This window comes from Rhinolophus sinicus, chromosome 17, assembly GCF_057876585.1.
Source record: "Rhinolophus sinicus isolate RSI-liver-muscle chromosome 17, RSI-T2T, whole genome shotgun sequence".
Classification (NCBI taxonomy): Eukaryota; Metazoa; Chordata; class Mammalia; order Chiroptera; family Rhinolophidae; genus Rhinolophus; species Rhinolophus sinicus.
The window spans coordinates 122,968,093-122,991,072 of NC_142517.1; the positions used below are offsets into that span (position 1 = coordinate 122,968,093).

The 22,980-nt window shown below is 49.9% G+C and overlaps 1 protein-coding gene across 4 annotated transcripts in view; it reads right to left on the bottom strand.

Moving 5' to 3' along the window:
• Positions 1 to 1,300: 1,300 nt before the first annotated feature.
• STEAP3 (STEAP3 metalloreductase) overlaps positions 1,301 to 22,980 on the bottom strand; it is a 41,961-nt gene continuing 20,281 nt past the window's right edge. For all 4 annotated transcript variants that reach the window (XM_019714914.3, XM_019714915.3, XM_088793807.1 and 1 more), the window contains 4 exons: positions 20,725 to 21,224; positions 18,588 to 19,115; positions 11,145 to 11,309; positions 1,301 to 4,076 (listed from right to left, as the gene is read on the bottom strand). In XM_019714914.3, coding sequence (XP_019570473.3) covers positions 3,795 to 4,076; positions 11,145 to 11,309; positions 18,588 to 19,115; positions 20,725 to 21,224 — 1,475 coding nt within the window. In that variant the 3' untranslated portion in view covers positions 1,301 to 3,794. The remainder of the gene's footprint in view (positions 4,077 to 11,144; positions 11,310 to 18,587; positions 19,116 to 20,724; positions 21,225 to 22,980) is intronic.

The window sequence follows — 22,980 nt, forward strand, 5'->3', positions numbered from 1 at the left end:
CACTAGTGGTGCCAACTTCCTCTGTGTAGAGTTCAGGGAAGTGACCCAGTGCCAGAGAGCTTCTGCGCTACCAAGGGCCCGTTTCATTGCTTTTGGAAATGATTCAGCTTGTCAAATAGCTGAATGATAATTCAACTCTTTAATATGAGTTATTTTGGTTGCTCTTTAGTTCTTATGTGAGCTATCTGAATAGTGATTTTTCATCTATTTTACCAGTTCCTTTGAAAGTTAACTCTCCCAGTGTTGTGTGGGAAGATACAGAGTAGAAAAACAAACCTTCAAGCACAAGATTTATTTCCCTGTTGGTAATTATTTGTAATGAAGTTGTTTTCTGGCCATGGTTCTTTCTTTGAAAAACCGTTATCATGGACTCAAAACGTCAAGGCCAACTTTTGGTTATTGTTCCCAAGAAGTGGTTTTTTTTTTTAGCCGTTAGACTGCTTTCTGCACATAGGTTTCTTTTTGTCCTCCCTGCACAGGAAGACAGTTCTGGTTGCGTCAGTGGAAAAGCTGGACTGCATGACAGGTGGGTGGTCTCTGAAGAGAGTTACTGTTTTCCTGACGGACCTAGGGCAGATGTGTGGGACCACCAAGGGCATCCTGCATGGAGCACAGAACACATGGTCTTGGCTCTGGTGGAGTGTTTCCTTCCTAAAAGAGCAGGGGTGATGGACCTACATGGGCCGTGCAGAGGCATGGCTTGCCAGGACAGCAAGGGCATGAGGGGAGATGCATGGGGCAGAGATCTGTTTGCACTGGCGTGTGGGCTGTAGGCTATAGCCCAGCAGACACAAAGGGAACATTTAAGTCCTCGTTACTCAGTGTTCGAGGACCAACACCATCCGTGACACCTGGGAGCTTATTAGAAATGCATAATCTCAAAACTTATCCCAGACCAACGCATCAAACCCTGTGTGAACAAGATCCCTATGCAACTCTCGTGCACATTATAGTTCTAGAAGCACTGTTTCTCTAATCTACATGCAAGGCTGAAGCCTGTAAACCACAGTGCAGACACTGCTCCCTCCAGGAAGCCTTTCCCGCCCCTCTGTGGGCTTTGGTGCTCCATTCATGTCCCCCTGCTCATGTCACCTGGATCTCGCAGGTTTCCTTACTGGCCTGTAGATGTTGGTCTGCATGTCTGCCCTTCTGCAGAGGTGAGCTCTAGCCCAGGTCATTCTGCGCTAACCTTGAACATTGCCTAACTCAGAGCAAGCTCCAGTCAGAAGGCTCATTGAGCCAATGAACGACTCAGTGGGCAGGTGATGGACACGACAGAAATACTCGTAAAAGCCTGAAATTCACAGATGGTTAGGTGTTTATTTTTGCTGCTTCTTAGACAAACTCTATAATGTCAAAACACACAGACTCTTTCAATGGCATACATTTTAAATGTCCACCTCTGATTGTGGCATTTAGGATTCCCAGAGTACGCTGGTTCAGGCACTTTCATACCCAGAGGCACACAGAATTTCCCAGGCTCTAAGGGACTGACTCACTCTCTTGGGGATGCTGTTGCCAGCTGCCTGGTGAGGTAGGAAGAGCAGCAGCAGACACAAGATGAAGGCCAAGCCCATAGCCCACCCTGCCTTTCAGGAGTTGGTTATCCAGTGGGCAGGTCCCCGATTGTACCTGTCCCTTCCTGCCACACACCTTGGCATCCTTTCCCTTCTGAGGAGCACCTGCAGCAGGAGGTAGGCAGGGAAGGGGAGAGAGCACACTGGACTTTGCCCTGTGTCAGCATCTTTGGTGTAAAGAACCATCCCCAGGCCCGGGGAGGCTGGGAGAAGGGAAGGCAGCCAGTACTGACTAGGGCTGGCGATCCTGGGTGGTTTCCAGCTGCCCATGTTCTCCCTGCTGCCTGTTAGCAGGAAACTGCTGGGCCCTTCTTTTGCCAAGCAAGTGCCAAAAGCTCTGCTTTCCCTCCCTCCTTTGCAGCAAGCCTCTCTGAGCACCATGGCTGCTGCTCCATCAGAGCCAATAGAGGAGACAGGCTTCTGCCGCCCAGCCTCAGAATGGCAGATGAAAAACACCTGCAGGAAGCCATCGCTTTGCCTGCACTGCCTTCCCTCCATCAGTCACTGGCCTAATGAGACAGTCTTAGCCTTGGCTTTTTTTTTCCCCCTCCTTTTTCACTAAAGGACCCTAATGTGCTCCACAGATATGAGCTCATGAAGCCTCCCCGGGGAGGCAGGGGCAGCCTCTCCCTGTAGCACTATCTCCCTGTAGTACAGTGCCCTGTAGCACTGTAGCCTTTGCCGGCTTGACTCTCTGTTCCATCCTAAGAGGACCTCTGACCCAGGAGACCTACGAAATATGAGTGGGACCCACATCCCCCATTCAGGGTAGAGTTCAGTGTGCATCTCACTGATGTCTTCCATCAGGACCTCACCCCCTTTGTGTTCAAAGGTGCTTTTTGTGTGTGGAGATGACATATTACCCTGATTCTGCCAGAAGCTGGTGGGTGGGTGGAGCGCTTGGAGAACAACTAACTGTGTGTCCACAGGGGAAGTGAAAACAGTTTCAGTATGAATCAGTGAGGGATGGCAGATGATTCAAGGGCACACGTCCTGTGGCCCTGGCTGTGGTCCAGCCTCTTATGCTTTGGGGCAGCAGCATTTCAAGTTTGTAGCTTTGATGGAAAAAGAGCCTCCTAGCTATTTTGAAATTTGACCCTCCAATAAGAAGAACTTGGAGCCAGTGTGGTTTTCTGGGTGCTCAGAAGGCGGGTTCTCTGCCCAGCAGCAGCAGGGGACATCCGAAGAGATCCCCAGTGTTTTTCCACAGGACCAGTTTCATGAAGACGATCGGTCCTGGGCCGGGTCCCCATAAGGGCTCGGCTGTGATTCTGTGAGCTCTGCCCTGTGTTCCCCTCCCTCTGGACTGTTGGAGGGTCTGCTCTAGGCCTTCCTGGAGACATTCAAACTAATGATCTAAAATGTGAGAAGGCACAGCGGTCGAAAGAACGGTCATCACCAACTTAAAGGAGGGAAAGAAATTACACTTGTTCTCAAGACAGGGTTCATTAGTGGCTCTGGGAGGAGGTGACTTCACACTCCCACAGGAGGATCAATTTGCAGCGGCACTGCTGACTTCTGACTAAGGAAAAAATCTCCCCAGCTTAGGGAGGATTGGGGGGAGCAACTTCAGCTCCAAACTCCCTCCCGGCCTGCCCCGCCCCCCCCCCCCCCAACCTAGCAAAGAACCCTCAGGGCACAGACACCAGGCTCCCCTCACCTCCTCGCTCCCACTGAAGGTTGGCAGAGCAAGGGGGGAGCCGCACCTCCTGCTCCCTGGTGACTCTTCAGCCTGGTGCAGCCTGGCAAGGCTGGGCTCCAGGCAGAGCTCCTGTCTGCGGTGCCACCTTAGAACCCCAGCTCTGCAAAAGCCTTGGGAAGGTAGCAAAAGGGGAGTGGGAGGCACAAGTGGGTCGACTCCACCAAGATACAAGCCCTTCACTGCCTTCTCTGCAAATGCCACAATAATGTGAGTTGCTGTTCTCCTAACATCTGGCACTTGCTTTTAAATCTACACGTTGAAATCTCAGGGACTCAACATTTTAGTTAAATAAGTATAATTGCAAATCCTGTTATATATATGAAATATATATGAACATATATATCACACACACATGTGTGTCGTTCTGAATATTATTGAATACATTTGCATCCCAGGAATTTGGACTTTAAACCACCAATTTGCGCACATTACACCGTACTGCACGATCAAGAAAAGAATCCCTGGCAGGCTCAGGGCCCTGCATCTGGTTTCCGGAGCCAGGCGCGGCGGGCTCTTTACACGTGGCTCGTCTTCTGGGCCCGGCTGTGGTCCATTGGCAGTGTGAACTTGACAGCACTGTCCTTCTCCCAGCCCCTCCGGATCTTGGCGAGTCTGCGGCTTAAGCAGGGCAGGAGGAACAGACTTTTGGCCAGGATGACGACGCAGGGCACCAGCAGCGTGAGCGTGAAGGTGGGAGGCAGGTAGAACTTGTAGCGGCTCTCCTCGAAGGCACGGGTCCAGCCGTAGGTGAGCGTGTGCAGAGTGCTCAGCACCAGGGCCACAAAACCCAGAGAGGACTGTGGGAGAAAAGAAGGCTGGAGTGAGGGCCCAGGGATGATGGACACATGATTCCACCAATGGCTCCTCTGCTTGCCCGGCAGAGGGGAAGGAAGGAGTGTGGCTCTAGCCTTCAGGGCTCTGGGTTCAAATCCCAGTCCTGTTACTCACCCTCCGCATGATCTTATCACTACCTAACCTCTCTGAACCTCAGTTTTCCCAACAGAAAAACCCTTCTACCCTGAAGATATAGAAGGATTAACTGATTCATGAGGATTCGATAAAATAACTGTTATTTATGCCTTTGGTGGCTGCCAGAGGACTTTAAATATTCAAAGACGTTTAAAAACATTTTACTGGGTTTGTGTGTTTTAATGTATATTAAAGGAACAAGTGTCTGCTAGCATACCCAAATCGTAATTTTCACAGATAATATTTGGCCTAAGGCCAGATAAAAAAGTGAATGAATTTTAAGTTGATTCAAAGATAAACACAAAGTAAAAAATGTGCTTGACACGTGGATTTGGCATCGATAGTGAAGGTGGCTTGCCAGGGCCTGCAGGCTGGGTGACCCGACACTGAATATAAAGCCTAGGACACCATGCAGATGCTCTCTGAGGGTGCTGGTCCCTTACTACCTGCCCACACACTGAGTCATGAACACCAGGTGGGAAGCCCACCAGGATTGCTCGCCTGCCTGGAAGGACGTTGATGACCATGGGGAGATCAAGGCCATCGCAAATCCAGACAAACAGTCCACGTCATCTGACAACGGAGCGCTCCACCCTTAAGCCATGTACAGGTCACTTCCAGCTAAGGTGAGCTCCTTGTCAAGTGCCCTATACACAGATGGCTCTCTGGGAAATGTACGTGAGAATAGCTGGAAAGAGCTGCTTGGCAACTCCAGCCTTGGGGAGGCTTTTGCATGTCAGGTTTCTTGTGGACTATAAATGAAGCACTCTAGATGCTACAATTGGTGTTGGTCTCGACAGGCACTGTGACCCTGGGCAAGTCGCTTAATCAGCCTCAGTGAGAAGTGATTCCAAAAGCTAAAATCAGAGATGCAGGGGCAGCGCTCTACAGATGCCACATTCTCCAGCCCCTAGATGGCGAGCAGAGGGGACCGAGGGTTAGGGCTTATGGGGGGCAAAGGGCAGGTCTGATTGATTCTGTAAACACCTAGAACCACTGAGAGATTTAGGGGCAAAAGAAACCTATTTTATTGCACAGGAAATGAAAAAAGCAGTGACCCATCAAGCAATGAACAGAACACACGCATCTTCTCCAAGGGCTCAATGCAAGGGTTTCATTGAAATGCGGCAGCATGGCGGCACCTCAGCGTGTTCTTTATAGGTTGGTTTGGAGCTTTCCACAGAGAAACTGCCATTGGGCTTCCTGGATTTCCTTCCAGCCCAGCTTGTCAGCATTAATACAGAGGCTTGGCTAAGAGACACTGTCTTGTTTGCATTCCCCTCAGACACATTGCTAAGTGGGTCTGATTTTGCCACCATGCCTCATTCTCACTCCTCCCTCGTGTGCGGGCTGCTTTGCTTGTATTCACTCTAGTACAAACACTAGGGTGGTGAACCTCAGTCAGTGGAAAAACACGGTTTGGAAAAATTGCTTGTAATGCTTTTATTTAAAACAATAATAAACATTTTCTAATGACTATCCACTATAAGTTCAAAGACAGGTTCCCAAGTACTGTATTTTTGACCCCTGTTAAAATACCAGCTGCCAAAGATCTCCAGTCTACCCTTCTTAGCCACCTCCGGATGGTCTTGGCTTTGTGACCATGTCAAGGATCCTTTCATCCCGTTTTTAACATCCTGGCTCAACACAGCCCACTGCGAAAGGCCATGGTTGGTTGTACCACTGGCCACTTGCTTCTTATGTCATATTAATATGGCCAGCCCCCAAACGGAGGCCTCCTTGACTGTGAGTCACATATAACCAAATCCTTGTCATTTTCAGACACGTCTATCAAGAATTCCAAATCTAGCAAGTTCTGAACCACACCAACATTTTCCAAGTTCTGATCTATTGATAGTGAGGAAGACTGGGGTTTAAAAGGTCCCCAGCACTGAAAAAAACATTTACAAACATATATCTGATAAGGGATTAATATCTAGAATATAGAGAGATCTATTGAAGAGACATGTGTACACCCATGTTCATAGCAGCATTATTCACAGTAGCTAAAATGTGGAAGTAACCCAGGTGTCCACTGACAGATGAATGGGTAAGGAAATGTGGCATATATATACAACGGACTGTTATTAAGCCTTAAAAAGTACAGGAATTCTGGCAATGCTACAACATGGATGAACCTTGAAGACATTACGCTAAGTGAAATAAGCCAGTCACAAAAAGACAAATCGCTCCACTTTTATGAGACAAATGATTCCACTTTTATGAGGCAACTGTGTAGTCAAAATAATAGAGACAGAAAATAGAATGGTGGCTGCCAGGGGCAGGGGGAGGGGGAATGGGGAGTTATTTAATGGATACAGGGTTTCAGTTTTGCAAGATGAAAAGAGATCTACAGATAGACGGTGGTGATGGTTGCACAATATGATTTCACTTAATGCCACTGAACTGTATAATTAGAAATGGTTAAGATGGTAAATTTGGTTATGTGCATTTTCCCACAATGAAAAAAATTTAGGGGGCGGGGAGAAGGTCCCAGCACTGACCATCAGAAATATGAACAAGCCTGACAACCATCCCGATGCTCCCCAGCCAGCTGCCCAGCTGCAAACCCTTGCTCAGCCTACTGGCGTGGATGTATCGGGGTTTGCTGAAATGGCTGGGAAGTGCCTTTTGTCCCTGAGAGTTTATCATTTATCAGCCTGAGACTGTGGTTTGCAAATCTGGCTACACGTTAAAATCACCCGAGGATCTTGGGAAAATATTAATGCCCAAGCTGCAGTGCCAGAAATGCAGATTGAATTGGTTAGGGCTCAGGCATCGGTAGCTTCTAGAAGTTCAGCAATGATGCTAATGTGCAGCCAGGACTATGAACCACTAATTTAGGAGGCTCTCATCACCCAAGCACATCTAGTTTCAAGTTGAGGAGTCGTCATGGCCCCATTGTCCGGGCCATTTGCTGGCGTGAACCTGGACCTGTCTGTTCCTTTGACAAAGACCCACAAGGGCCTCGATGTACCCACACTCTGCATCGTGGGGCTTCCCAGATGCTGCAGCAGTGAGAACCCACCGGGCAGAGGGGCCTAGCCCTGGTGGCCCTAGTGAGGCCTTAGTGCCTCCTTCAGTGACATGCCCTGGAGCCACCGTCCCCAGCCCCTAATTTGGCGAGTGATGGACTGCGCTGGGCACGCGGAACATACACTGGAGTATGGAGCTGCTGAACTGGTTCATACATCCTCATCCTTTTGCCACCCCAAGTCCCATGGTGACAGATGGCAGGAAGCCCCAGCCTGGGGCAGTGGTTCACAGAGGGAGCGCTGCCAGCCACGGGCCAGCCAGTAACAAAGGGCCTTGTGACTTTCCAATCCCAATGGGAGCCTGGAGGATTCCAGCAAGTTTGTTTTCAAAACCTCTCCTTGGGAACAATTTAAAAATCCCAGAACAGCTAAAGGAGGCCCAAAGAAAGGGAGGCATTGTTATGGGGCAATTAATAACCACCCTGCCCCAAGCTAGGGCCATTTTTATTATTTATAAGCTTGTTAGCAAAAAAGAAGCAGCCAGGTCCTCAGGTAGCTCCTACTGGTGCCCAATTACTGTGGCATGGATGCTCGTGAGGCTCGGCCCGAGCTGGTCTCTGTCATTATTTCAGGCCGGTGACTGGAGCAGGCAAGGTCAGGAAGTCCTCTGACTTTGGGGCAGCACCAAGGTGCTAAGGGCTGAATCCTAATTTCTCTGTCCAGGTAAACTGCGCTGATCTGGGTATTTTGCAGTCTAATGCTGTTTTATTGGCTTAATTAGGAGCAGTTACCACAGCCAAAACCAAACCAAAACAATAGTACCACCACCCAAACAAACAAAAACCCAAATTAAAAACTTTGAAAACAGCATCGAGAACAAAAGGATAAACGTCAGCACAGGTCGCCTCTGTGGAACCAACACACCTTCAGCTATCATTACATCATTGAAGACCCAGGGGTCAGGCCAGACCCATTGAGAACCAGGGCATCTCCGCAGACAGTGTGTAATCCTGTTGACCTGCTGCGGTCACGTGTGGCAGGGGAAGGAAACGGGGTCCGGGGTGCCCCTCACTGGCAGTGCTAAGTTTAGAGGGACGACTGCAGCTTAGCTCAGACATCAGACAGCCACTGTTGGGTGCATGTGCCGTGCATTGTACGTGTCCTCAACTCAAATCCCGATGACCACAGCAAGCGGACAGACATAAATGAGGACATAAGATGCTCTGAGAGGCTAAAAAATTGTCTGAAGGGCTAGAAAGTGGAGGTCTTGGGACTGAAACCTAGGTCTGCTGGCTCCAAACCCAGGGCCCTTCCCCAGCGGCTGCCACACACTGCATCATGCACACCTAAGTCACCTGAGCAGCTGCCCAAAACGGACTTCCAGAGGCCCCCCCGCCCCCCCGATCCATCCCCAGGCATCTGAGTCCATAGGTCAGGGATGGGCCTGTATATGTGTATTTCTCCAAGAGAGCTCTAAGAAAACTTTTTTGACGGTGGCTCATAGTAAGAACCACATTTTACATTAGTGCCCAGGACACAACCAGGCATACCACATATGTATATATAACTACTAAATCAACATGACTGAAAAAGTATCTATCCTTATAGCATGCAAAGCATTCTGATGTTTTCTTTGCCCTTCTATTCCATTCATGTTTTAAAAAGCTGGCTGTGAGCGGCCGGTTAGCTCAGTTGGTTAGAGCACGTTGCTACTAACATCAAAGTTGCTGGTTCGATCCCCACATGGGCCACTGAGCTGCGCCCTTCTTTTAAAAAAAGGAAAAAGCTGGCTGTGACCCACTAAATTGATTTCATGACCCACCCGTGAGTGTCCAGTTTGGAAACACTGACCTGGACCATTCTCACGCCCAGAGTCCCTGGGCCTCTCTCCTCTCTCGCTGCTTCCTACTGAACTCAGAAATGGCTGATGGGCAGCGTAGTCGGGGATAATGGAAATGTGGCCACATGCTCTAAGAATAATAGCAAAATGCTTTCTATCCTTGGTTCACACATAGTCTCTCCCACCGGCTCACAGCATCCTTGCAGGGCACTTACTCCACTTTACAAGAGGCTGCGGAAGTAGGTGTGATCTACCCACAGGGACAGCCCAGGACGGCTCCCTGGCGCTCACAGCGCCTCCTCCTGTCTGCACTCCCGGGAGAGGGAGCACCTGTTTTTGTGGACAGAATGTGGGCACTTGATTTCCACAAGTGAAATCCTGCCTTTCTCCCCACCTCTCAGCCTTCCGAGCCCCTTGCTCTTGCAGTGACAGGAGGACTTTGTAGCTGTCTTTCGACTCCTTCAATATGTAAAGCAGAGAGTGTGGCTGCACAGGTCCCAGTCAGCTTGGCTAACAAAACCAAATCCTCTAGCTTTTCCAGGCAGCCAGAGGCCGGCTTGTAATCTGCAGCTGCTTAAGGAAACAAATTTCTGGTGAGGGGAGCAACCTGCAGTCTGTTTTAATTGTGGATAAACCATGCACCCTGGGATACTCCAGGCAGGAACAGGAAAATCCTAGATTTGGGTGTGCGACACACGAGGATTAGTGGCCAAGACATAAAATTCTTTTTTTTTTTGCCCTCTAATGCCGTCATGTGTCAGCCCTGAGCACTCCTCCAGGGACTTTCCAAGATGAGTGCAGGCAGTGAGATTCAGAAACAGACATACTTAAAAAAAAACGAAAACAAAAAACCACAGCTCTGTCTTATTCTAAGGTATATAAGCATTCCCAATCAGAGCAATTAATTTGTATTACATAAGAGCACTGCACCATCAGCGTCCCTCTTTGAATCCTGCACTGTGTCCTCGATACACAGAGATTTGCAACAGTTTGTTGTTGACATGGGGGTGGATATGATAGCTGTTCTCTGCCCTGACACAACAGCGGTGGCAGAATCCAGTATTAGTCAGCGCCCATCCATGGGAGGGGATGTGAGTTCATCTGTCAACACTGGGGAGCTGACCATGCGCGCTGTATGGTGAACAGTGGCAGGTGCGAAAAGAAGTGTAAAACAGGTCTCTGTCTCAGTTGTCCTTACAACTGAAACGTGGCTATGCCCGTCTTGTTCCCTGTCGCAGCCCAGGCCTAGCACGATGCCTGGCATGCAGTAAGTCTCAATAAATAGTTATTGAATGAATAAATGCATAAAGAACCTTTTGTCACTAGTAGCGTTTCTCAGTGTGTGTTCTGTGGAGCATAGACAGCTGTTATCTGGGGCAAAAGGGGGGCAGGGGAAGAGTGCTAATGCACAAATAAGTTTGGTTAACAAGGTTTGTTGTTGTAGACGTTATTAGAATTTTTGATGTGCCAAAGAGCGTTGTGAATCGCTTAGGGAGATGCAAATCTTTACTTAGATTCATTTGACTACAGACCTCCTTTTCTCTGGATTTTTTCACAGGAATGGTGTCCTCTGGGAAATGCTGTGTTTCATTGCCTACATACGGGTGATCCCAATGTTCACTTCCCATCTGCCCTGTTGGAATCAAAAGGTTAAGGGACCAACAGGGCCGGGTTGAGAAGAGGGTGCTGGGTGGTCGGCTAGGCTCACTTACTGGTTCATTTATTCCCAATTAGACCAGTGAAATGCCCAATGACTGCACATCATGGGATTTTGTTCAGGAAGTGCAAGAACTGTAGAAACTGACGCTGTTTACCCCAGGGTTCAGTGTTGTTGCCTAATTGTTTCACATGCGTATATCTGGCTGCCCCAGATGTCAGGAGAATGAGCTTGTCCCAGGCAGCCCCTTTATCAGGGGACGTGGATGGGCCCTCAGGGTTCAGAAGCCCCTGGCATTTGACTGAGTGGTCCTGTCACACTGATGATCAAAGCCAAGGCAGTCTGCAGTGGGGAAGGCGCCTGCACACGCGAGGCGAGGCCAAGGCCACGCTGAGGCTCACTAACGGAGGCAGACCTACTTTACCTGAACGAAACTGAACTCCCTCCAGCTGAGTGAGTTTGCAATGGATGGCAGCGAGGTGACAGCCAGCAGGGATAACGTGCCAAGGGCCAGCACTCCCAGGGACAGATATATCTCCATCCGCCAGACGTTCTCCTCAACCCAGAGGTGACTCTTGTTAGTCAAGACCTGATGTGGATGGAAGGAAAACCATGAGCATATGGCAGTATGAGCAAGTACTGTAGGATGCAAGAACGACCAACATTTCCACTGCACGTAACACATGCCCGGCTCTGTTCTAAGCTCCTTTCAGGTATCAGATCACTTAATCCTCACACTTATCCCTATTTTAGAGTGACCCCTATTTAGAATACCTAGAGGTCACTCTTATCCCTATTTTACAGAACAGGAAAATGAGGCAAAAAGATCAAGTACCTTCCCCACAGTCAGGCTCAGCTAGGAGATGGCACAGCTGGGATCAGGACCCAGGCCGTCTGGCTCCAAGGGCTGGGCTCGCTCCCCGTGGCTTTCACAGATCTGCCTGGGGCCAGCCAACCAGATGGTCACATGAGCTGGGGAAAAGTCCGAAGTCAACAAGACATACAGACCCTTCAAACATGACCACATCACCTGCTTTTTTGGTCCTCCAGTCCCCAAAAAGAGGGAGGGTGGAGCTCTCCTAACCCAGAATCACTTCAGCCAGATGGGCTCATGCTTCTGCTGCCTGCTTACTGCCTCCCCCCGACCCTTTGCCTTCCTGGTCGCCCAAGTTGCCCTCGCCACTGCCTCACATTCAGGGCACAAAGACAGACACACACAGACCCTAAACCCGTTAACATTTCCTGACTCAAAGCCCCCAGCACCCACTGAACTCTCCATTTCTGTCTGAAGCATGTAGCTTTGGCTTACCACTGTCAGACAACAGAAACTGACGTCCACTCACTACGCAGACCAGCAAGCTCTTGTAAAGCATCTACTGTGTGCCGGGCCCTAGGCTGCAGAGAACAAGGCTATCTGCCCTCACAAAGCTCTGGATCCCACACTGAGCTCCAGGGACACACAAATAGGGATCCTATGGGCCCAGAGATTTCTACCCACTCCGTTCCCACCTCAAGTGTCCTTGTAGCTGCCCTCCCAGCCCAGCCAACACTCAACGCATACAGCACACACATGAGGAAGAACTTTTATCAAGGTCCTTCCATTAGAACCACCATTTCCCTAAGAGCCCGGGTAGCGGAGTTCCTGGAAGTCAAGGTGTTGTCGGAGAAACACCATGAAATGCTGGTTCTTTAATTCTACCAGCAGAATGAGGAAGAGTATTTCCATTAGGAAATGTGACAGTGCTTTAGTAGGGCAGGTGTCTGCTTCACAAAACAGAATGACTCATACAGGTTTTTGTTTTTTTTTAAAGACCAATGAAACTAAGAGCTTATTCTTTTTTTTAACTATTATTATTATTGGGGAAGGGATACAGGACTTTGTTGGGGCACAGTGTATACTTCCAGGACTTTTTTCCAAGTCAAGTTGTTGTCCTTTCAATCTTAGTTGTGGAGGGTGCCGTTCAGCTTCAAGTTGTTGTCCTTTTCAGTCTTAGTTGTGGAGGGCGCAGCTCAGCTCCAGGTCCAGTTGCCGTTGCTAGTTGCAGGGTGCATAGCCCACCATCCCTTGCAGGAGTCGAACCGGCAACCTTGTGGTTGAGAGGACGCGCTCCAACCAACTGAGCCATCCTGGAGGCAGCTCAGCTCAAGGTGCTGTGTTCAATTTTAGTTGCAGGGGGCACTGCCCACCATCCCTTGCGGGACTCGAGGAATTGAACCTTGTGGTTGAGAGCCCACTGGCCCATGTGGGACTCGAACCGGCAGCCTTCAGAGTTAGGAGCATGGACCTCAAACCGCCTGAGCCACTGGGCCGGCCCCTCATACAGGTTTTTAAGAAAGTATTTCAGCAGGAAGAAAATAATCCAAGCCCAGTTATCAGATATAGTATTAAAAATGAATCTAGTGGGCTGAGCAAAATGGTTGAAAAGCTTATGAGAGAAAGTTTAAAAACTGAGAAAATGCCATCCTTTGGATAGTTTTCCTGCGATTTGAGAAAAATGCTTGCCTCTGTTCTATTTTAGGGCAGGCTGGCTCACTTTGGTGTTTTTATGCCTCAAAAAAGGACCAGGACTCTGAGGACCCAGAGTCTCACCCTGACCACGAGTAGTGTGTGACGCTGGGCTTCCGTTTCTCCACCTGAGCGAGTAAGGTCATGTGTAAAATCCTGATCCTGCTAGCGTGCTAAGCAAATGTCAGTGTTAGCTACAAAGGTGCGGCCGCTATTACCCGCAGAGGGCAGAGAGGGCTCCTGAATAACTGAGCCTGAAAGAGTCTTACACCTTCGCAGCCTTAACAACGGCTGCTAACTAAGTCATCTCCTCATAGCAAGTTGTTTGTTCGTCAAGTATACTTCATTAGTCATTGCTTTCTGTGTTTTGTTTGGTGAGATCAGGCAGTTAATGTCACAAGTCAGAGTTTGGATGATTATACACATACCACATTTGCTTGCAAAATGTCTTGTTTTTTTCCTCTAATAGTTCCACTCTGCAGGGACACTAGGAAGGGGGTGGTGAGGGGCCTGGATCCAACCACCTTCCGTAGCCTGTGAGAGTCTTACCTAACCCACCGAACCCCAGTACTGTACTCAGGGCTCCCCACAACCAGTGTCACACACGGCCGCCTGGAACGTAGATCTAACAGCTCTCCATTCCTCTAGTAATTCTACCATGTTTAGAGCTAGTCAAGAACGACAAGGAAAGTGTTTGTCAACAGGAGCTGAAACGGTGGCCTTCATGTGGGATTTCCTTTCCCTGGAGGTTGCAGGTTAGACACTGAAGGATGCAGGGCCAGCTCTTCTCCATGTCCCAAGGATGGGTGGTGGGTGGCGAGAGGGTGGTGCCAACAACCAGCCAGACCTGGAGATGGGGGAGGCAGGATGTGAAAGCAGCAGCCTGTGTGTGTGGGTGGCAGGGAGGGGGGAAGGGAGGGCTGGAGGGGGTGGAAATGGCCTTGCAGTCCCAGGGCCTGGATTCTGATGCTGACTCTGCCATGGGGGCAGTCATGGGACCCAGGCAGTCCCTTCCCCGGCTAAAGGCATCGCTCTTTCTCCCCGTGTTATTACAAAGATGAAAAGGAGGATGTGTGTGGAATGAGTAGCATGTGACTGGCACAGATTAGGTGATTAATATAAGTTGCTGGTGCTGTAGCTCCTAATGGCAGCTGGGCAGTTAGATTGGTCCTTGCCCCAGTTTCTACGTGTACTCCTCTTAAGAGATGCCTGGTATCGGCTCCATAGTGGCCCAGTTCACAATCAGCCACTCAGTGTGCGCACGTGTGCTGGGAATCGGTATTAGAAACCTTCGAGCTGTGGAAGACCCAGTCACAACTCTGAGTCAGGCAGCAGACAGACATGCAAAGAGCAATTACAAAGTCCTGCATAAGCAAAATCATGGAAGTATGGACAAAAGACATTTTATAGAGGAGAGCATGGGAATGAGGGAGACAGGCTGGGGAAGCTTAACAGAAGTAGGGTTTTGAAGGATAAATAGGAGTTTGTCAGGCTGTCAAAGTGTCCTGGGGTAGGGAGCCCAGGATAAGAGGGATGAGCTTCACCCATTCAGGGGACAATTTGGGAGCAGAGTGTGACGTGCCCAGGAGCAGTGGGGAGATGAGGCTGACAAGAGTGGATGCATCGCAATCTATCGTTATTCTGAGGGCAGCGTCACTGAGAGCATCTCAGCAGTGACATGGCCAAATGTGACTTTTAGACAGTTCTCTCTGACAGTCTAGACTAGATTTGGGTCAAGGGGAAGAAAACAGTGTGGGGGTTAAACATTTTCTTTGATCTTGACCTTGATCTTGAAATGCACTTCTAGGGAACCACACAACCAAATCAGAAAGTACTATAGAACTATTAGTTGTTGTCCGTTTCCTTCTTCCCCACCCACTACCTAAACATGGTCAGAGAAGTTTTCTCTACAGCTGGTATACAGCTCTGCTTCCAAGTCTGCAGACTCAGGGGCTTAAAGGAAACCTTGCAGAAAGAGTCTTCTGTGCCCTCCCTAACACGGTCCCAAAGGCCCAGTAGGGCAGCCACCAGAGGCCCTGAGAGGGTGGCCCAAGGGCCGGCTGGGAAAGCCACACATCAGGTGCCCTGGAGGCCCCGCTGTTAGGAGCTAAATGCAGACTAGCCTCCAATGCCCAATCTCAGAGCTTGAGAGCATGGCTGACCCTCAGACTATCTGTCCAGCATCTGCTTGAACACCTCCAGGTTTGGGCAACTCACCACTTCTGGGCTGCTCTGCTGTGTTAACCCCCTGCCTTCCTCTAACCATCCCCCGGCCCTGACAGACCCACATCAGCCCTGGATCTGCTCTCCAGAACTCTGTAGAACAAGTTTAAGCCCCTTTGTACGGCAAGTATTCGCTGTCTTTGAGAATGATTCTGTCCTGCGGGAGTGATCGTTGCCTGGCAACCTCCACGAGGGGTGCCTACAGCCCTAAAGGGCTTTGGAACTCAAGGAAACTACCTGGCATGTGCCCCTTTGTGGCCTGGTATTTGCACCATGGCAAAACTGGGTTAACATACTATCAAGGAGCGCCTTGGCAGGGCAGAGAATTTAGAGAAAGGCTGTCAGAGGGTGGTGAGGGGAGTAGGGGTTTGCCTTGGGCTCTAGGTGGGAGGGGCGTTTCCTTCTTCCCCACCCACTACCTAAAATGCCTGCCACCGAGATTTGCCACCTCCTGGGCAGCAAACAGTGCCAGTCCCTGAGGAACCACACAGAGCCTCCTGCCTAGTTGGCTGGCTTTTTTTAGAAGAAAATATCAAAGAGCATCAAAAAAATTAGCAGTGGGAGAGACCTGGAGCTACACATCAGGGCGCTGAGGACAAAAGAGGGGCTGTGAATTGCTCAAGGTCAAGGTCTTTGTTTCAATCAGTGATGCTGGAGGACAAGAGCCGAGGGTTCTGGCCTTCAGAGCACCACACCTCCCCACATCCGCTAAGGGAAGGGACAAGACTGTCTGTCTTACCCTCTTCTGGGACCCCAGGGCCTGGTACAATAGGTGTTCAGTGAATGAATGAGTGAATGACCTGAGCTTTGGGATCATTTACTCAACTGTTCATCAGGGTTGCTTCCCCTAGAGAAAGCAGTATGGATCTGGAGAATGGCTGGATCTGAATCCCATCTCTGTCACTGACTGGCGGTGTGACTTTGGTCAAATTACTTAACCTCTCTGTGGCTCATTTTTCTCATCTGTAAAATAAGGGTAGCATAGCACCTGGCTTATAGGGATGAGATAAGGGTTAAATGAATTCACACTGAATATGTAAAGCCCTTAAAATGGTACCTGGAACAGAGTAAGCTTTTTCTTTTTCTTAAAGTTTGTGACTATTATTTTTTTCCCTTCCTCTTATTTCCAGCAGACATCGTGCTTTTCTGCCTGAAGTCTGGGTTTCGCCTTTTCTCTTATGAAAGCCCAGGCAAACAGATGCATGATGCCAGGTGTCCGTGGGTGGGGAAGGACGAGGCCATTTGAGAAGCTGCCAGCAGGGAAGCAAGGGCCCTGAGAGAGAGTAGGGGCTGAGGTCTGTGGTTCCCAGGCAACAGGCCAACCCTGCCTCCTGATCCTGCTCTGGGAGGTGGTCCAGCCTCCAGGGATGACTGCATGGTGCCTATACCTGGGGAGTGTACCTGGGGAGGGCCCAGCTCCACCAGGATCCCGGTATCTCCCAAGCAGGAATAGAAACTGCAGCGGCCATCTGGGCTAGAAAGAGGGGTGGATGAGAAGTGTTTCACTGGTACCTGGGCCAAACTGTTGGGTGACTAGTGTCCTGGAGTAGGCAGGACCCATATACCTGGCTAGGGGCTGTGGACTGGAGGTGGCATTAAGCAGTGTTGTTTGCAGACCTGAGCTTAGGACTCAACATCAGGCCCTGTGAGCTTATAAATGAGAAGGTAGCATCATGGGGGCCTATTTCTGTGGGTACAGGTACCAGCTAATGCTGCCTGTGTTGCTACCTGGCTTGGCCAGAGGCCCCTCATTTCCCAGGAATCCTGCTGGCAAAAGAGTACCATATGGGTTTCCTAAATGAATAATTATTCCCCCTGGCTCCCACATCTTGCTCCTGCAGCCTTCCCCATTTCAGCAGATGGCAACTCCATTCCTCTAGGTGCACAGGCCAAAACCTCGGCGTCATCCTCAGCATCTCCCATCTACTGTGTGGTTCTCTGTACTCCAGCTTCGATACCTTCTAGCTCCTCCACTGCTCCCACTCCACTCTAAACCCCCATCGCCTCTCATCTGGGTTTCAGCACAGACCCCTAACTGATCTCCCAGCATCTGCCATTGACCCTCTATTGTCTGTTCCATACGGACAGCCAGAGTGAGCCAGTTAAAACATCAGACAGGGCCGGCCCGGTGGCTCGGGTGGTTGGAGCTCCATGCTCCTAATGCCAATGGCTACCGGTTTGATTCCCACATGGGCCAGTGGGTTCTCAGCTGCAAGCTTGCTGGTTCGACTCCTCAACTCCCGCAAGGGATGGTGGGCTCCGCCCCCTGCAACTAAGATTGAACATGGCGCATTGAGCTAAGCTGCTGCTGAGCTCCGGATGGCTCAGTTGGTGGGAGCCCGTCCTCTCAACCACAAAGTTGCTGGTTCGACTCCCGCAAGGGATGGTGGGCTGTGCCCCCTGCAACTAGCAACAGCAACTGGACCTGGAGCTGAGCTGCGCCCTCTACAACTAAGACTGAAAGGACAACAACTTGACTTGGAAAAAGTCCTGGAAGTACACACTGTTCCCCAATAAAGTCCTGTTCCCCTTCCCCAATAAAATCTTTAAAAAACAAAAAAACAAAACCAAAAAAAACATCATACAGATCATCACTCCTCTACTCAAAAGCCTTCATTGGCTCCCTGTTTCCCTGAGTCTAAGGCCAAAGCCAGTCTTCAGCCCTGGTCAGGACTCACCACTGCCTGGCTCGGCTCCAGCTACAAGGGCTTCCGTGCTGTTCCTCACCTGTGCCAGGCAGCTCCCATCCGAGGACCTCTGCCCTTGCTGCTCCCCTGCCAGCCCCGGGCTCACTCTCTCCTCCCTCCTGCCTTACTTATGTACCACCCGAGCAAGCCCTCCCCTGACCCTTTCCAACTGCACTCCACTGCTCCCCCCTGCTTGGTTTTTCTTCTTAGCGTTCACGAGCTTCTGAAACCCCTCTGTAACTTACTGCTGTATTTGGTTAAGTCTCCCCTGCCTGGGCTGTGCCCAAAAGCATAGGGATTGTCATGTTTTGTTCACTGATACTCAAAATCTTGGGCAGCAGGACGAAGGCAATGCCCAATCAGGACAGAATCCACAGATAACACAGTGACTGACGGGCTGCGCCCAGGGGCACGGCTGGTCCTGGAACCGGGGCTGCAGGTGTGGCCGTACCTGCTTGATGGCGAGGTTGACCAGGTCGTAGCGGTAGGAGAGCCGCACAGGCAGGCAGACGCTGTAGGCCGCATGCAGGGAGGCGCAGAAGAAGCTGAGCAGGCCTATCTGCTTCCGGTGCTGCAGCCAGTGGTCCAGCCAGTCGGGGAAACGCCGGTACTTGGTGCCACGCCACAGCTGCAGGGTGGCCGCCAGCACGCCGGGCAGGTAGACCAGCGACAGCAGCACGTAGGCCACGCACGGCAGCGTGGTGTTGACCACAGACAGGGGCAGCTTGTAGAACTTATTCTTGCCCTCTTGCACGTAGGGCTGCAGCACATCCCGCACAAAGTTGTAGACGTAGAAGAAGATGAAGAGTCCCAGGGCCAGGATGGTGGGCACCTTCCAGCCAGGGAGGAGGCGCAGAGGCATGGCCTCCACCTCCCGGGCTGAGGCCAGGGACCCCATGTCCACGGGCGTGAAGCCCATGGCATGTGCCAGATCTGACACCATGCGCTTGGCTTCTGGCTGGTCACTGCAGATGGGCACCTGTGGGAGGAAGGAGAAGGGGACTCAGACAGGCTCACAGGCCAGAGGAGTGAGCAGGGCCGCAGAGAACAATAGGGCCAAGCTCTTCACTGAACAGCTGAGAAAACTGAGTCCCACTGAGCTGCCAGTGAATGGAACAGCTGGGAGCAGAGGCGGCACTGACTCTCAGACCAGGGGTCTTTCCTGGCCCCTTGTAGCCTCCCAGTCTCTGGCCCAGTAATGCCCACTATTCAAGGAGAGCTCCCAGAGGTCACCTAGCAGGGAGTATTTTGCCCAGTTCATCACCACCAGCCTCCACAAGCAAAATGCCCACCTAGGCAACCACCGTGGCCCCTTGGAATAGGTACTTCGAGGACTGTGGTCTGCCCCAGGAGTCACTCAATGATTGGGCCTTGTAATGGCCCAGAATGTGCAGCTATGGGTGCAGCTCTATCACTCAGTCCAGAAATGTCCCTTCAATCATGTCCCTCGGCCCCCTCCCGCCCCGTGGCCTTCAGCCAACACAACAGGCCTTCCACAAGCCAGCCCCAGTCTCGTAGCCCACCGTTCCCCACCATGAGCTCTCATGCAGGCACACTGGTGTCCTCAGGTCCCCAAACACCCCATGGGCCTTGCTGACTCTGCTGTGGTCACTCTAGTCTACCAACATTGACTCAGCTCTGTGTACTGGGCTTTGCAGGTGTAATCCCCCAGCCTTGCCACAAGCCTTCAGGCAGGTACTACTGTTCCCGTTTCTCAGGTGAGGAAACTGAGGTCTGAGCCTTTCAGGTTGTCCCCTCAGCCTGGAATGCCCTGCTGTTCCCTGTGCCTAACAACATGAGGGGGGCCAAGGCCAAGGTTGACCTCCAAGTCTTCTCCAGCCAGCCGCTAGTTCTGTTCCCTTCACGCCCTGCCACCCAACACTCACCCACTGTTCCTGGCCTGTCCACATGTGGGAGTCCCTGCAGACAGGAGTGGCCAGGCACCTGTGTGCTCCCCCACAACCTGGCATGAGCTGTGCAGAGGAGGCCTCTGGGCTGGACTCACTGGTAGAAGTTCTCACATACTTGTGGAACCTGGCTTCTTCCTCCAGGAGAATGCTTGACCTCTTGGCATTAAAAACCACCTTGTCTTGAGAGAGCGCCTCCTGCCAAGAACTGCAGGTAGCACTGGCCATTCTCTGCAGCCGTTTTCCACCCCCAGAAAAACCTGTGGTTGATTATTCTAAGAAATCCACCCAGTTCTTGGAAGACCTTGGAATAAATGAGATAAAGTTTGGGACATATACATACACTCTTCTTCAGGGCCTGGCACATAAGCGTGTTACTTTCTTCCTTCTGAGTACAATTCTGAAAGCAAAGTCTCTCCCTTCTTGACTCTAAATATAAAAAGAAAGCCATCAACCTTTTCTTCCTTGCTCCCAAGTTACCATAGAAGAAAGAATATGGGACTTGGTGTAAGTTCATCAACATCTCTGAGCCTCAGTTTCCTCCTCCATAAAACGGAACTTGGCAGTGATGTGAGATGAGCTGAGACAATGAGCATAAAGAACCTAGCACTCTGAAGGCCCTCAAGGAAATTTAGCCGTTTATATTTATTGTTATGATGGTTGTTGCTTCCCGGCACCTACCTGCCTGTTCCCATCCCTCGGGCCAGCCTGCAGGGTCCAGGCAGAGACGACATTGAAGGCCTTGACGACTGTGCAGGTGGGGAAGAGGGAGGCCAGGTACTCCGCATTGGACTCACGGTGCTGAAGGTGCTCCTGCTCTGTGGGGTTGCTCACGTCCACCAGGATCTTGCCGCCCAGCTGGTCACTGAGCCCACATAGCGAGGAGTAGTGCTCCCGGAACACGGCCACAAAGATGACCTCAGGGGAGCCTACTGCATCCTCCTGGAAAGTCACCTGTGCTGCTGAGGGGAACAACCCGACTGTGCGTTTGGGGTTGCGGCTTCCAACCACCACGCTGAAGCCGGAGCCCACCAGGCGTGTGGCCAGGGAGCGGGCAAAGTCTCCACTGCCCAGGATGCCCACTTTGGGAGCCTCGCTGGGAGCCTCTGCAAGACTGCTGTCACTGTCCACCATGCGGCGGCTGATCAGCGGTTTGTCCATCTCTCCTGACATTTTGGTGGCTGGAAGAGAAAACAGGAACCAGTCAGTGGAGGGCGGTTGGTCTGCCCTTCCTACCATCTCTGTCTCTTGTCCATTGCACGGTGGTCAATTGGGCCTTCACGAGTGCTAGCACGGGGCGGGGGGGACAAGCTGAATGAGACCTGGCCCCTTCCTGAGAGGGCACAGATTCAGAAAGAGGCGGGGGAAGGACTCTGCTCTCCACCCTTTGTTCTTCCTGCTACATTATTTCTTCAGGACAAATTTGCAGGAGTAGGAATGCTCAGAAAGAAGGGTATGGAATTTCCATGAGCGATTCTATGCAATGCCTTGCTTATTTTCAAAAGGATTATCTGGTAAACCTATCCAGTAGTGACCATTTAACCACAACCTCCTTATCGTGGGGTGTCACCTTTGATTACCAGGAAAGGCAGACATGTTCCTCTGCTTGTTTACATGTTGCATTTCAGAATGGTACCTCTGATGCCCTTCTTTAAGTGGATGCTGAGCAGCTTGAAGGCAGGGACCTTATTTCACTTTGGATCTCATCATATTTCACAGGGCTGACAAGGAGCTGGTGCTCAATGTTTGCTGAATGAATGAATGAATGAATGAATGAATAGTGAAATCCCACTCCCTGAGGATAGGGTTGGGGTGGGTCATGACATAAATGGGCCCGAGATTGAGTGGGTGCCCTGTGATCTTCTTCACTGGGCCTGAGGTATAAATGGACAGGGAGGAAACCCTGGAGTGGGACCAGGAGTTTACAGTAAACTTATTGGGAAAATTATATTTTAATTGTCACCAAATTCTAACTGAAATTTGCTATTTCCTTTATGCATGAATATAAGAAACAAACCACAGTCACATTATCAGTACCTGTGAGTTTGTCACCCATACTGACCAATGTCATGTCACAGATTTAATTGTGAAAGAGTTCTCCAAAAACTCATCACCAATTCAAAATCATGGTAGATAGGAACACTTAAATATATAAAGCAAGTATTAGCAGATTTAAAGTGAGAAATGGACAGGAATATAATAACAGTATGGGACGTCAGTAACTCACTTTCAACAATGGATAGATCATTCATACAGAAAATCAGTATAGAAACATTGGACTTGAACTACACTTCAGACCAAATGGACCTAACAGGATATATGTATGTAATAAAACACTCTACCCAACAGCACCAGAATATACATTCTCTTCATTTGTACATGGAATATTCTCTAGGATAGATCATATGTTAGGTCATAAAACAAGTCTTAATAAATTTAAGGTTGAAATCATATTAAGTATCTTTTCTGACCACAGCAGTATGAAACTAGAAATCAATAACTGGAGGAAAACTGGAAAATTCACAAATATGTGGAAATTAAACACCACCACTCCTAAACAACTAATGAGCCACAGAAGAAAACAAAGGGAAATTAAAAAAATATATATATATATCTTGAAAAAAACAAAAATGGAAACACAACATACCAAAACTTATGGGATGCAGCAAAATAAGTTCTAAGAGGGACATTTAATGCCTACACTAAAAAACAAACAAACAAACAAACAAACAAACAAAATCTCAAACAAACTAACTTTATACCTCAAGGAACTAGAAAAAGAACAAACTAAGTCCAAAGTTAGCAGAAAGAAGGAATAAAAAGATCAGAGTGGAAATAAATGAACTATAAGCTAGAAAAAAATAGATAAAAATAAACAAAACTAAGACCTTGTTTTTGAAAAGATGAACAAAATTGAGAAACCTTTAGCTAGACTAA